We start from the raw sequence: 12,337 nt of genomic DNA, 5'->3' as shown, positions 1-12,337 counted from the left end.
CTCTTTTTTCCCCGCTCTAGTATAATTTTTTCAGATGTGGCCTTGGGGGTAGTTGGTGTGGCCTCTGTTGGTCAGTTATATCAAGATGAAGTCCCCCATATATGATCTTTTAGCACATTTGTTTTACAGATAACTACAGCTCTGTCATGATCTCTGTGCACAATGGAAGGGTACTGCTCCTGTCCTTTAGGAGTCTCCAGTTATACTTATTGTATAAATTGTCTGGGCATCGACTTGTGTCACTGGCCTACACTCCCCTCCTGTCATCTTCTGGAAGGGAGATCTGTGCAGGCTTAGGTCTCATTAGGTTGAAGATATTGGTGCATGCACTGATGACGAGTTTGAATTTATGCTGGGTTCACCATGGGGTGCCAGGGTGTATGCCAGGTTTCAGCAGATACAATTATATTCTGCTAGGGTCTATTGGACCCAACTCGACTCTGCAGACTTGGTGGGTCTTCTTCAGACTTATCTCCTAAAGACTCTGAACTTTCTGCTGACTTTTGTCTTCTGTGGATTTACCTTCAGGGCTTGGGTGGTTGTTTCTATAAGTACTACTGGAATTACCTTGCCTTTACTAGCCCCACGTATTAGGATTTTTGGTCCCGGTCTGGAGGAATCTTTCTGATCCTAAGTCTATATATGTATAACCTTCTTATGTTGTTGGTCAGAGTTGTGTCGTCCTCCCCCCTCCCTTTCCTCCTGGATAACTTTCCTTTATAATAATGATGCTCATGAGAGGTTTATATATCAGAAGAACAGATTCCTCTCAAAGTCTGGTCAGTGTGGCAGGAAACCAATTATGCTCTTGCTGATTGTTCCATCGACGTTCCTCCTGGTACCTAGTTTTCTGGTTTGCCTCTGTCCCTCCGTCAGCCCATGAATATATACGGTCAGCCATTTTTTGTAGGCTATAGTGGTACCACACACGGATTGTCTTCCCTGATGTTGCTTAAATCACTGTGTGTGTGTATATACATATATATTACACACACAGAGATATATATATATATATATATATATATATATATATATATATATATATATTTCTTGCGTACTTTGTTTTTGTTACATTTGCAAATGGAGATACAATTAAGGTTTAAATACTATGACAGAAAATTAATGAACAAAACAATACCGGATTACAAACCACAAGAGGGCGACATTGTGCTTTGAGCAACAACATGTATTTCCTATGCGTTCTAGGACTATGCTCAAACTAAAAAAAAACAACATTTTTTTACAACTGAGTATTTCCATCAAGACACTTCATGAAATGGTATATTATATAGTCATGTCACACAATTTGCAGCTGGGATTCACTGCAGCTAATTTGGCTAGTGGGTGTGTAGATTTGGCTAATGGGTTCACTGATAAACAGCTGCAGGACATATCCCTGATGCCATGTGTTTTCACCCAATCGCAGGTCTATTTTCAGCCGATAAAAATGGCTGCTAATTGGATACTGCAATATGGACCATCAGTCATTAATCGCGATATCCAGACAATTCTATCTGCCGAAGCGGCATCAGGAATAATAGGATATCCGCAATGATGTATTAACAAAATTATTACTTTTTTAAAATTACTTTGCTTCTCATGCAGCTCATGGGAGTTTGGGAGACCATTCCAAACCTGTTCAATCACTGTACCTACTACTGACTGGTTGAGGGCAATGTTACTTTGCACAAGAGGTGATGTGAGCAGTAACAACAGTTATCAATGTACTGTATAGTAAATATACCCACAGAGAAAGGGTTACTGACATTTTAGGATATCTGATGGAGCAGATTACACCAATATCTATTGGAATGCCAAAAAACAGTGTCCACTGATGTTTATGACACAGCCTTTACATGCAAGTAATGTCAAATAAAATAGAAAAACCATATAAAATCTGTCCCAATAGAGCATACTCACCACATTGTAGTAACTTTTGTTGATTGCAGAGGTCTCAAATCCTTTGGGAGGGCTTTTCAGCGTGGTGGATTTAGGAGACACTGGCTTTTCTATAGAATATAAAAAAAGTGGATTCATAAAACTGGCTAGTCCTCAAAATGATTATTATTATATTTTTAAATATAGGATAAAAGAAACACAGCAACATTTTTTTTAAAACATTAAGTTTTGCACACTTGGGATACACAAAGAAAAACAAAGGGTGAAGGCCCCCATACACTACAAAGATATATCTGATGCTGAAGTTGGATGCAATTGCCCGCCCCTGGACCTTCCCGGGAGTGATTCCAGCCAATTTGTACTTTGGAGAAATTTTTGCCTAAGATATAGCTCATGTGATTGATCAAGCCAGGATAAAGGGCATGCGATATATCTTATGGTATACAATTGTACCATACAATATATCTGATGGCCTGGGTTAGGGGACATGCACAAAAAGCACTCCTTTTTCCATCTGATTACGATAAATGAAAGGTGCAGAACGACCAACTGGGGACTCCTATGTGACACTCATCGCACCGTGCATCAGATTGATGGTAACTACAAACGATGTGGCACTTTTCAGACAATATATCAACCCGAATGGTCGTCCGAAATCCTTCTAGTGTATGGGAGCCTTAATTCCTCATGCCCAAGGCAAAGCACTATAGAGCTAGAACAGTAATCAAATATACAATACAATATTACAATAGAAAATTGGATAACATAAGTGCAATGTAGATGTTTAGCATACAGGGAATTCTAAATCAGGCAGTAAGAACCTCCTCATCCAATAACCCTTGAACATTGCTAAGCCGAGTCGGACCTGGAATCTCGATCCCTATTACTCCTATTATCACTTTTATTTGTGCAAAAAGAATGATTGCTTGGCATTCAAACTCAGTGCCTGAGATAGTACACAAACTTTGTTTCATGTTTTGAAACCTTGTTTCATGCACAAATAAAATAGGTGTGTGTGCATTTCATATGTTTAACGTGTTTATACAACATAAATGCACTTTGGGTTCGCACATGTCCTGCCCTAAACATACCTCATGGAAATATAAAAATATTCCGAAATAAGGAATTATCCATTATCTAAAATGATTCTGGTCCAGAGCTTTTCATATAAGGGTGCTCAACCTGTATTATTAAGAGGTTAGATTTGCAGTTCGGAACTATAATTGTTACATTTCCTAATTAGTCTCACATTTGATACAAGAATAAACTTCAGTAGAAAATAATACTGCAGCCACTTACAGGGTGACACAGCCAACATCACATGCCAGATGGAATCACAGCACACGTATCATCTGCTGTCTCATGTAATGACAAGGTCAAGCCAGATGGCAGTATTTCAAACAAAGGGGGAAAAAAATCAACCATTGCAAAACACACCATGGGAATATAGGTCATTACACATTACAAAATAACCCAAATGGACAAGATAGTGCTGGCCAATGTATAAGGTATGCATAGTACCTAAATACCGACACAATTAATGGAAGGCTGCATGACTCACAGACAAAGGTCTAGATAAAACAGTCAATAAGTTAACACCGGAAGTTCAACAGTCAATAGTTTGTCATTGACAAAAGGGCATCACATGAAAAGGTCACCATTTGTTTTTCAAATGTTTTGGGATCTTTTCATGCTTTACCGTACACGTGGAAGGGGAGAGGTAAAATGTGCTGAGTGCAGTGGAAGCAAAGCAGGGCACCTGGCCCAAATCAAGAAAAACGCATGTTGCCCTATTGTCAATGTCGACCTATTGACTGTCTATCTAGACACAGTCTATGAGTTACACCACTCCCCAGTTAATGGCACAGTTAATGTTGTGAAAACATTAAGCATGAAATGACCAGAGAGCTTTCCACTTTCTGACAAGTGCCACTTTTCTAAATATATACTGGGCATGACCTAGAGAAATATTAGTCCAAATGTACTCCAGGTTATTGATGCTCAACAGACCTAAACGTTACAGGCTGAGGCCATTACAGACTGGACATCAGACGTCCACAATAAATGGCAGCTTTGGAAAAGCAGGCTTGTTTTTATACACCCACCATCAGAACAGTTTGAAAACCATCATTATTTATTATTATTATTTATTTATTAACAGTTTCTTATATAGCGCACACATATTCTGCAGCGCTTTACAGAGAATATTTGAACAGTCACATCAGTCCCTGCCCCAGTGGAGCTTACAATCTATATTCCCTACCACATGTACACGCACACACAGACATTCTAGGGTTTTACATTCTAGGGTTAATTTGTTGGGAGCCAATTAGCCTACCAGTATATTTTTGGATTGTAGGAGGAAACCGGAGTACCTGGAGGAAACCCTCGCAAGTACGGGGAGAATATACAAACTCTGCACAGTTAGAGCCATGGTGGGGATTGAACCTATGACCTCAGTACTGTGAGGCGGTAATGCTAACCATTACACCATCCATACTGCCCTAATCATCAGGTGCATGTGCAGATCAGGTTCTTCGCGTTTACACAAAGTGCCCCAAGCTGAGTGTGTCAGAGTGTGGACCAGAGTTGCACCACTTCTTATTATTTTTTTTTATTTTTTTTAAGAATAGAGGGTGTCTCGCTCCTGATTGTAGAAGTGTCTAGACCATGGTCTGCATATCATAATCCATTTTGTGAGGAGGGGGGAGATTCTCTATACTAGAAATGCGGTAAAAATCCCGTTAAAAATCTGGCGATGCCCCATAGAAGCCTATGGGCTTCTACTGCATCCCACCGCCGCCCCGCAACGACCGGCCGCCGCCCCGCATTGCCCCCTCACCTGTGTCCGGGCAGCACAGCGCAGTGCTGCCTGGACCTGTGACCTCCTCCCTGCACTGATCCTCTTCCGGGTGCAGGGAGGAGGAGAGCCCGGCGCAGCAGCAGCAGCGCCGGGTGTGTGAGGAAGGGGGGAGCCGCCGGAACCTGCTGGGACCCGGCAACTCTCACCGCAAAGGACAGCTCTTAACGCAAGAGCTGTCCTTTGCCTTGTTACAACATATGCGATAATTAAGTATGCGATGGGCGGCGGAGATTCTTAGAGAATCTCCCCCGAGGTCTTTTCATGCCAGTTCACCCAGGCATGACACCTAACAACTTTACTATCGCATAGCTATTATTAACCCAGGTGTGTGTGTGTAAAAAAAAAAAAAAAAAATCCCATCTCAGTCTCTAATCCATATATGACTTTTAAATTTTGGCCCTGCGATTGTACAGCGAATCGTGAAAACCCCTTTAAGTTATCTGCATTAATCTATTGGCAATCATTTTACAACAAATTTCACTTCACCTTCATCGAGGGGATCTGAACAAAATCCCAAAATTGTTACCTTTAAATAGTGATTTTCCCCAACTTTGCATCTGCTCTGAGTAGGTGAAGTGAAATTCGCTTTGAAAGGTTGGTCAATAAATTATTGCAGCTAATTGAATAGGAATTTTCACGTTTCACTATACAAATCCTATTACACTATACAAATTCTAATTAAACATTAAAATACTCATAGAGGCAATCACAATCCCAGTAGTTTCCATTCAAGCCTCAAAGTATACTATAAAAATTCAAATTAAACAGAAACGTGACATAACTAGACAGCATTAGGTTTATAATGCTTAGTAAACCCACTTCCTTTTTTGCACCCAAAAAATATAATTAAATGTGAAGTAAAGGAATGTATGACTCTCAGGGGGGTATTCAATCTGCGGGTCACGGCTGTCAAGCTGGCTCGACAGCCGTGACCCAGTCCCATTCTCGTTCAGCTCGACCGAGAACAAGCAATGTCCAGCCTGCCGCGGGGCGAGAAGGGGGCGTGGCCGCGAGAAGTGGCTGCGAATAATTGAGCTGCGACCGTATACTCGGCAATTCCTGGCAAAACGAGCCCGACTGCTTGTGAAGTCTGTCTCATTCTGCGAGATCCCCTGCTCAATGCTGTCGAAGAAGACAGCATTGAATAGGGCCCTGCAGCCATTCAATGGTGATTGACTATCCCCCTCAGAGTCAGACCAGACAGAAAAAAAAATTTTTTTTTTAGAATCTTCATATTTTAAATTGACAAAGGTTCAAAATATCAAAGTGATATGTGGATTATGGACTGAGATAGGATATTTTTTCATCTTTTTTTTTATCTTCACTAGTGTCCCCTACTCTCTCTCAGGAAAGTATTCACAGGAATTCACTTTTCCCACATTTTGTTGTTACAGCCTTATTCCAAAATAGAATAAATTCATTTTCCCTCAAAATTCTACACACAATACCCTTAATGACAATGTGAAAAAAACATTTGATAGATTTTTTGCTATTTTATTACAAATTAAAAATAGGATTTTAATACCTACCGGTAAATCCTTTTCACTGAATTCAGATGGGGTAATGAGGTCTTATAACCTTGGAGAATAGAGGGTATTCGACAGGCACATAACATTTTCTTCAACCAGGGTGTGCTGGCTCCTCCCCTCTACTTCCCCTTACCAGCCAGTTAAGAAACTGTGCCCGAAGGAAGGATAACGTATGTGAGGTAGGAATTAGCATTAGGATAACGTGGTTAGATTTGCACCAGCACACCACAACAAACACAACAACTCTCTCAACTAAACGTAGTTAACCCCGTCATTGTGTTACTTAGAACATAAATGATATTAGGATTTTTGTGGAGCAATTAGTCACCAAAACTCAGCTGCTCCTAAACAGGTCAACGGACCTATAACTTTTCAGAATGCCAGAAATTGCAATCAGCAAGAAGGCAATAACAGGATTACAACCTGTGCAACAGAGCACCGCACTGAGGCGGGCGCTCAGTACCCCATCTGAATTCAGTGAAAAGGATTTACCGGTAGGTATTAAAATCCTATTTTCACTTTCATTCAGTATGGGGTACTGAGGTCTTATAACCTTGGGGAGGTCCCAAAGCTTCCAGAAAGGGCGGGAATGTGCGGAGCCTGTTGCAACACCGCCTGCCCAAACTGGGTATCATCACTGGCCACAGTGTCAAATTTATAAAATTTGACGAAAGTGTGTAGACCAGACCAGGTGGCAGCTCTACATAGCTGCAATGCTGACACACCCCGAGCAGCCACCCAGGATGCTCCTACGGCTCTAGTGGAGTGGGCTCTCACTGAGGCCGGAATAGTCAGATGGGCTGCCACATATGCTTGCTGTATAGTGGAACGAATCCATCTAGCAATCGATTGTTTCGATGCTGGGCATCCTTTCTTTTGTGCGTCATACAACACAAAAAGACATCCTTGATGTTCTCAACGTAGATCTGCAGGATTCTAACCACATCAAGTGACTCAGGAATATCCTTATGCCCTGAACAAGAAGGAACCACAATCGGCTGGTTCATATGGAACGCCGAGACCACCTTAGGCAGGAACTGCTGTCTTGTCCGAAGTTCCGCCCTGTCTTGATGGAAAATCAAGTATGGGCTCTTACAAGAGAGAGCACCAAGCTCAGAAACTCTTCTGGCCGAGGCCAGAGCCAGTAGTGTCACCGTCTTCCAGGTGAGGTATTTTAAGTCAATGGAGTCCACTGGTTCAAACCAGGCTGACTGAAGGAACTCCAGGACAACATCTAGGTCCCAAGGTGCCGTTGGCGCCACAAATGGAGGCTGTATTCTCAAGACTCCTTGCAGAAAGGTCTGGACTTCAGGATAGACCGCTAACTTTTTCTGAAAAAAGACAGAAAGGGCCGATATTTGAACTTTTAAAGACCCCAGCTGGAGTCCCTTATCAAGGCCCACCTGCAAGAAATACAGGAAACAGGCTAATTTAAAATCTGCTGGCTGAAAACTCATGTGCTCGCACCAAGACACATATCTACGCCAGATCTTATGGTAGTGCGAGGCCGTCACTGCCTTCCTGGCCCGGGTCATGGTGTTTATGACCGAGGAATGAAATCCCTTCAGAGCTAGGATGTTCCGCTCAACCTCCAGGCCGTTGAACGAAGACGCCCTAAGTCCTGGTAGACGAAGGGGCCTTGTACTAGAAGATCTCTTCTTAGAGGCAGCCGCCACGGTTCTTCTATCAGCATGTTTTGCAGACTTGCGTACCATGCTCTCCTGGGCCAATCCGGTGCTATTAGGATTGCCTGCACCATCTGATGTCTGATCCTTTGTAACACTCTCCCCAAGAGGGGGAGGGGCGGGAATAGGTATACTAGGTCGTATGACCAGTCCGCAGTCAGAGCATCTGTTGCCTCTGCTTGAGGATCTCTTGTCCTTGAGCAATACCTTTCCACCTTGTGGTTGGTCCTTGAGGCCATTAAGTCTATCTGTGGAAGCCCCCACAGATCTACAATGCTTCCGAACACCTGAGGATGCAGACTCCATTCCCCGGGGTGGAGGTCGTGACGACTCATGAAGTCCGCCTCCCAGTTGTCCACCCTGGGTATGAAGATGGCAGATATTGCCACAGCATGTGTCTCTGCCCAGGTCAGAATCTTGAAGACTTCTCTCATGCACGGTCTGCTCTTCATGCCGCCTTGGCGGTTTATGTAAGCAACCGTCGTTGCGTTGTCCGACTGGACTTGTATAGCCTGATGCTCCAGGAGGAAGTGAGCCTCCAGAAGAGCATAGTGTACAGCTCTCAGTTCCAAGATGTTTATGTGGAGCTGAGTTTCCATGTATGACCACCGGCCCTGGAATCGCATCCCTTGTGCAACTGCCCCCCAGCCGTGAAGGCTGGCATCTGTGGTCAGCAAGATCCAGTCCTGGATCCCGAATCGTCTCCCTGCCAGGAGATTTGGCGTATGTAGCCACCACTGCAGGGACTGTCTTGCCTTCACAGACAAGCGAATCAACCTGTGCATGTGTATGTGTGAGCCCGACCACTTGCTCAATAGGTCCCACTGGAAAATTCTTGAGTGGAATCTCCCGAACTGCAGCGCCTCGAATGAGGCCACCATAGTTCCCATCAGTCTGATGCAGAGGTAGACCGAGACTCTTTCTGGGGCTAGCACCTCCCTCAACATCTGTTGTATTGCTGCAATCTTCTCCCCTGGGAGAAACACCCTTCTCTCCACTGTGTCCAAAATCATCCCCAAGAACTGGAGACGTTGGGACGGAATAAGTGAAGATTTTGGTATATTCAGGATCCATCCGTGCTGAGACAGGAGATGTCTTGTTGTCTCTATGGCCCCCAGCAGCTTGGACACTGACTCTGCTTTCAGCAACAAGTCGCCCAAGTATGGGATGATGTTTATCCCTTGAGCCCTTAATAAGGACATCATCTCCGCCATCACTTTGGTGAAGACTCGTGGGGCCGTTGAAAGTCCAAACGGTAGGGCTTGGAACTGGAATTGTTCCTCCAGGATTGCAAATCTCAGGAAGGCCTGGTGTGGGGCCCACACCGGTATGTGGAGGTACGCGTCCTTCACATCGATGGACGCTAGATATTCTCCCTCCTCCAGACCTGCAATCACTGCCCTCAGGGATTCCATTTGGAATTTGAACACCCTCAAGTAGGGGTTCAGGGACTTTAGATTTAAGATGGGTCGAACCGACCCATCTGGTTTTGGAACCACAAATAGGTTTGAAAAGAGACCCTTGTTCATTTCTGCAACTGGCACTGGTATAATGACCTGTGCTAGGATCAGCTTTTGTACAGCTTGTCTGAGGATTCTGCGATCCTCTGCTGCTGCAGGGAGTCCCGACCTGAAATATCTCTGGGGGGGTGGTCTTTGAAGAAAAACTCTCTGGAGCTCCAGGAGTGTGCATCCTCTCCTGAGGGCACATTTTCTAAAACTGGCTGGTAAGGGGAAGTAGAGGGGAGGAGCCAGCACACCCTGGTTGAAGAAAATGTTATGTGCCTGTCTCCTGTCAGATACCCTCTAATCCCCAAGGTTATAAGACCTCAGTACCCCATACTGAATGAAAGTGAAAACTAAGAAATCACATGAACATAAGTATTCACAGCCTTTGCTCAATACTTGTGTTGATGTACCCTTGGCAGCAATGACAGCCTCATATGTCTTTTTTAATATGATACCGCAAGCTTTGAGCACCTATCTTTTGAGCAGTTTTGCCCATTCCTTTTTGCAGCACCTCTTAAGCTCCATCAGGTTGGATGGGAAGCGTCAGTACACAGCCATTTTCAGATCTGTCCAGAGATCAGATTCAAGTCTGGGCTCTGGCTTTAATCTGCTCTGACATGCACTGTCAAGTGTGGGAGCTTACAGTATATAGACAGGCGTGTGCCTTTCCAAATCATGTCCAATCAACTGAATTTACCACAGGTGGGCTCCAATTAAGCTGTAGGAACATGTCAAGGCTGCACCTGAGCTCAATTTTGAGCTTCATGGCAAAGGCTTTGAATACTTATGAACATGTGATATTTTTTATTTTAAATAAATTTGCAGAAATCTTTCCAAAAAAACATTTTCACATTGTCATTATGGGGTATTTATTGTGTGTAGCATTTGAGGGGACAAATTAATTTCTGTCATTTTGGAATAAGGCTATATATAACATAAAAAATTAGGAAAATCGGAAGCTCTGTGAATACTTTACAGAATATACAATCTGCACCCTATTTTTTTTCGACTCCTTCACTGCATGTCCCCAAATAACTCCCCTCTTAAACCTTCTTGTACTGGAAATTAGCGACTGCAATTAGTACCCTTCTCTTTACCATATACTGTATGCACATTTATGTACATAGCAGAAGGTTATTAAATAAGCCCCATGGTGCATAGTTCTTGTACTTCTACATAGAACTTTGTTGCGCTAATGCATTTTGAAAGCACATGATATAACTTAGTTTTGGGGCTGTATGCATGGTATTATTGGTTACGTTTGCAGGAAATGTCTTTAAAGGAATCTAATATCCTTCCTGATTTCTGACATTATTTTTCCCGTCTACTTGTTCATTTTCTCAATTCTCTGGCTTCTATTTGGACATTTTCTCCTAGCACATGTTATAGTGTCTTACTGGAGATTATCGCTGTGGTGGTTTGGAATCTTCATCTTTTATCCAGATATTCTCCACAAAGCCAGGTTCTGAGAATTACAGTTGCTTCAAATATGGTGATTGTGTTGTACGCAATTTACATCTATCTGGTACAGTATGGATCTAGTCCTATTTTATTTAGTGTAGTTAATAAAAATTTGGCATAGTTCAATGTGATTTCTCTATTTGAATGTGGAAGTTCCCTATACAAGATCAAAATATAAGGAATTATACCACTTTATATGTGGGACACAGGCAGAAATGATGTAAGCTTCCATGTAGCATTGCTGCAGTATTGACACACATGGTGACTATAGCTGGGTCTTCCATCACTAGTGAGTAAATTGCCATTCCAGTAGGTAGCTAGGTCTTGATACGTATCTATTACCATCATGTGACATCCACTATATTTCTTTTCTACTCATGAGGTGATTTCCAGTAATTCTTATACCTGCACTCCATATTTCAAAGACCATCTAGGATTATAGACTTTCAGCATAATTTTTGTCCTTATTACATTTTTTTTTTTTTATTATTATTATTATTATTATTGGCAAGTGAAAGGTCAGAACTGGAAGATATAATGGTGACTCCACAAATGTGACAGCTAACACAAGTGGCTCCAGTGGGACTGAACCAGTTTAGGAGCACTTGTGTTGGTAGCGGGTCTATTCAGTTTACCATGTCTGAAGGATGGATCTTCATTGACTGAGGCGGATTCAAAGTTGCATGCAAGCATATAAATGTGGATTTTTCCTTTAAACACAAGCTGCTTGTATGTGTGACTGCTTCAATCCTATTTGTACACTTGTGAAAATAGTCTATATCAGTTCCTCTTTTTACCTGCGCTATCCTTCCTGCAAGATATTAGGCTGAAATTAAACAGATCTATGCAAATACTCATCTTTAATAGCCCAAATTTCACACAGCATGCACTCAGAACTAGGGAAGCCAATCCCGGGGCGTTTTTTCAATCCCGGGAATCGGGATTGAAAAATGCTCAATCCCGGGATTCCGGGATTGGCTTTCCTAATAAAAAGACTGCCCCACAATCACTTACATTTTAAAGGGTTGCTGGGTGGGGAGACGGGTCGTCAATGACGCTGGGTGCGTACTGGCTGGGTGGGCGGGTGGATGCGCTGGCTGGCTGGGTAGGCACACTGGCTGGGTAGGCACACTGGCTGGTCGGGCGGGTAGGCACACTGGCTGGGCGCGCTGGCTGACCGGGCGGTGCGGCATCACAATGCCGGACGCGACCTCTTCCTGCGCAGCGTGACCTCTGATCTCACGCTGAGAGGTCACGCTGCGCAGTGCTGCCGGGAGAAGTCGGGCAGCGTCTGAGCGATGCTCAGATGCTGCCCGGCATTAGACTGCGCGCATGCGCAGTCTAATCCCGAAATCCCGGGATTGGAAACTCCAATCCCGGGATTGAAATCCC

General features: G+C 43.4%; 1 protein-coding gene across 2 annotated transcripts in view; it reads right to left on the bottom strand.

The window, feature by feature from the left end:
* The window catches only part of ARHGEF7 (Rho guanine nucleotide exchange factor 7), a 142,802-nt gene that overhangs the window by 71,268 nt on the left and 59,197 nt on the right, over positions 1-12,337 (bottom strand). For both annotated transcript variants that reach the window (XM_083168683.1, XM_083168684.1), the window contains exon 6: positions 1,921-2,009. In XM_083168683.1, the coding sequence (XP_083024809.1) occupies positions 1,921-2,009 (89 nt within the window). The remainder of the gene's footprint in view (positions 1-1,920; positions 2,010-12,337) is intronic.

This window comes from Crinia signifera, chromosome 2 (genome assembly GCF_055691185.1).
Source record: "Crinia signifera chromosome 2, ASM5569118v1, whole genome shotgun sequence".
Classification (NCBI taxonomy): Eukaryota; Metazoa; Chordata; class Amphibia; order Anura; family Myobatrachidae; genus Crinia; species Crinia signifera.
Note: the sequence above shows the minus strand (reverse complement) of the source record. Positions and strands in the feature narration are given on the sequence as shown.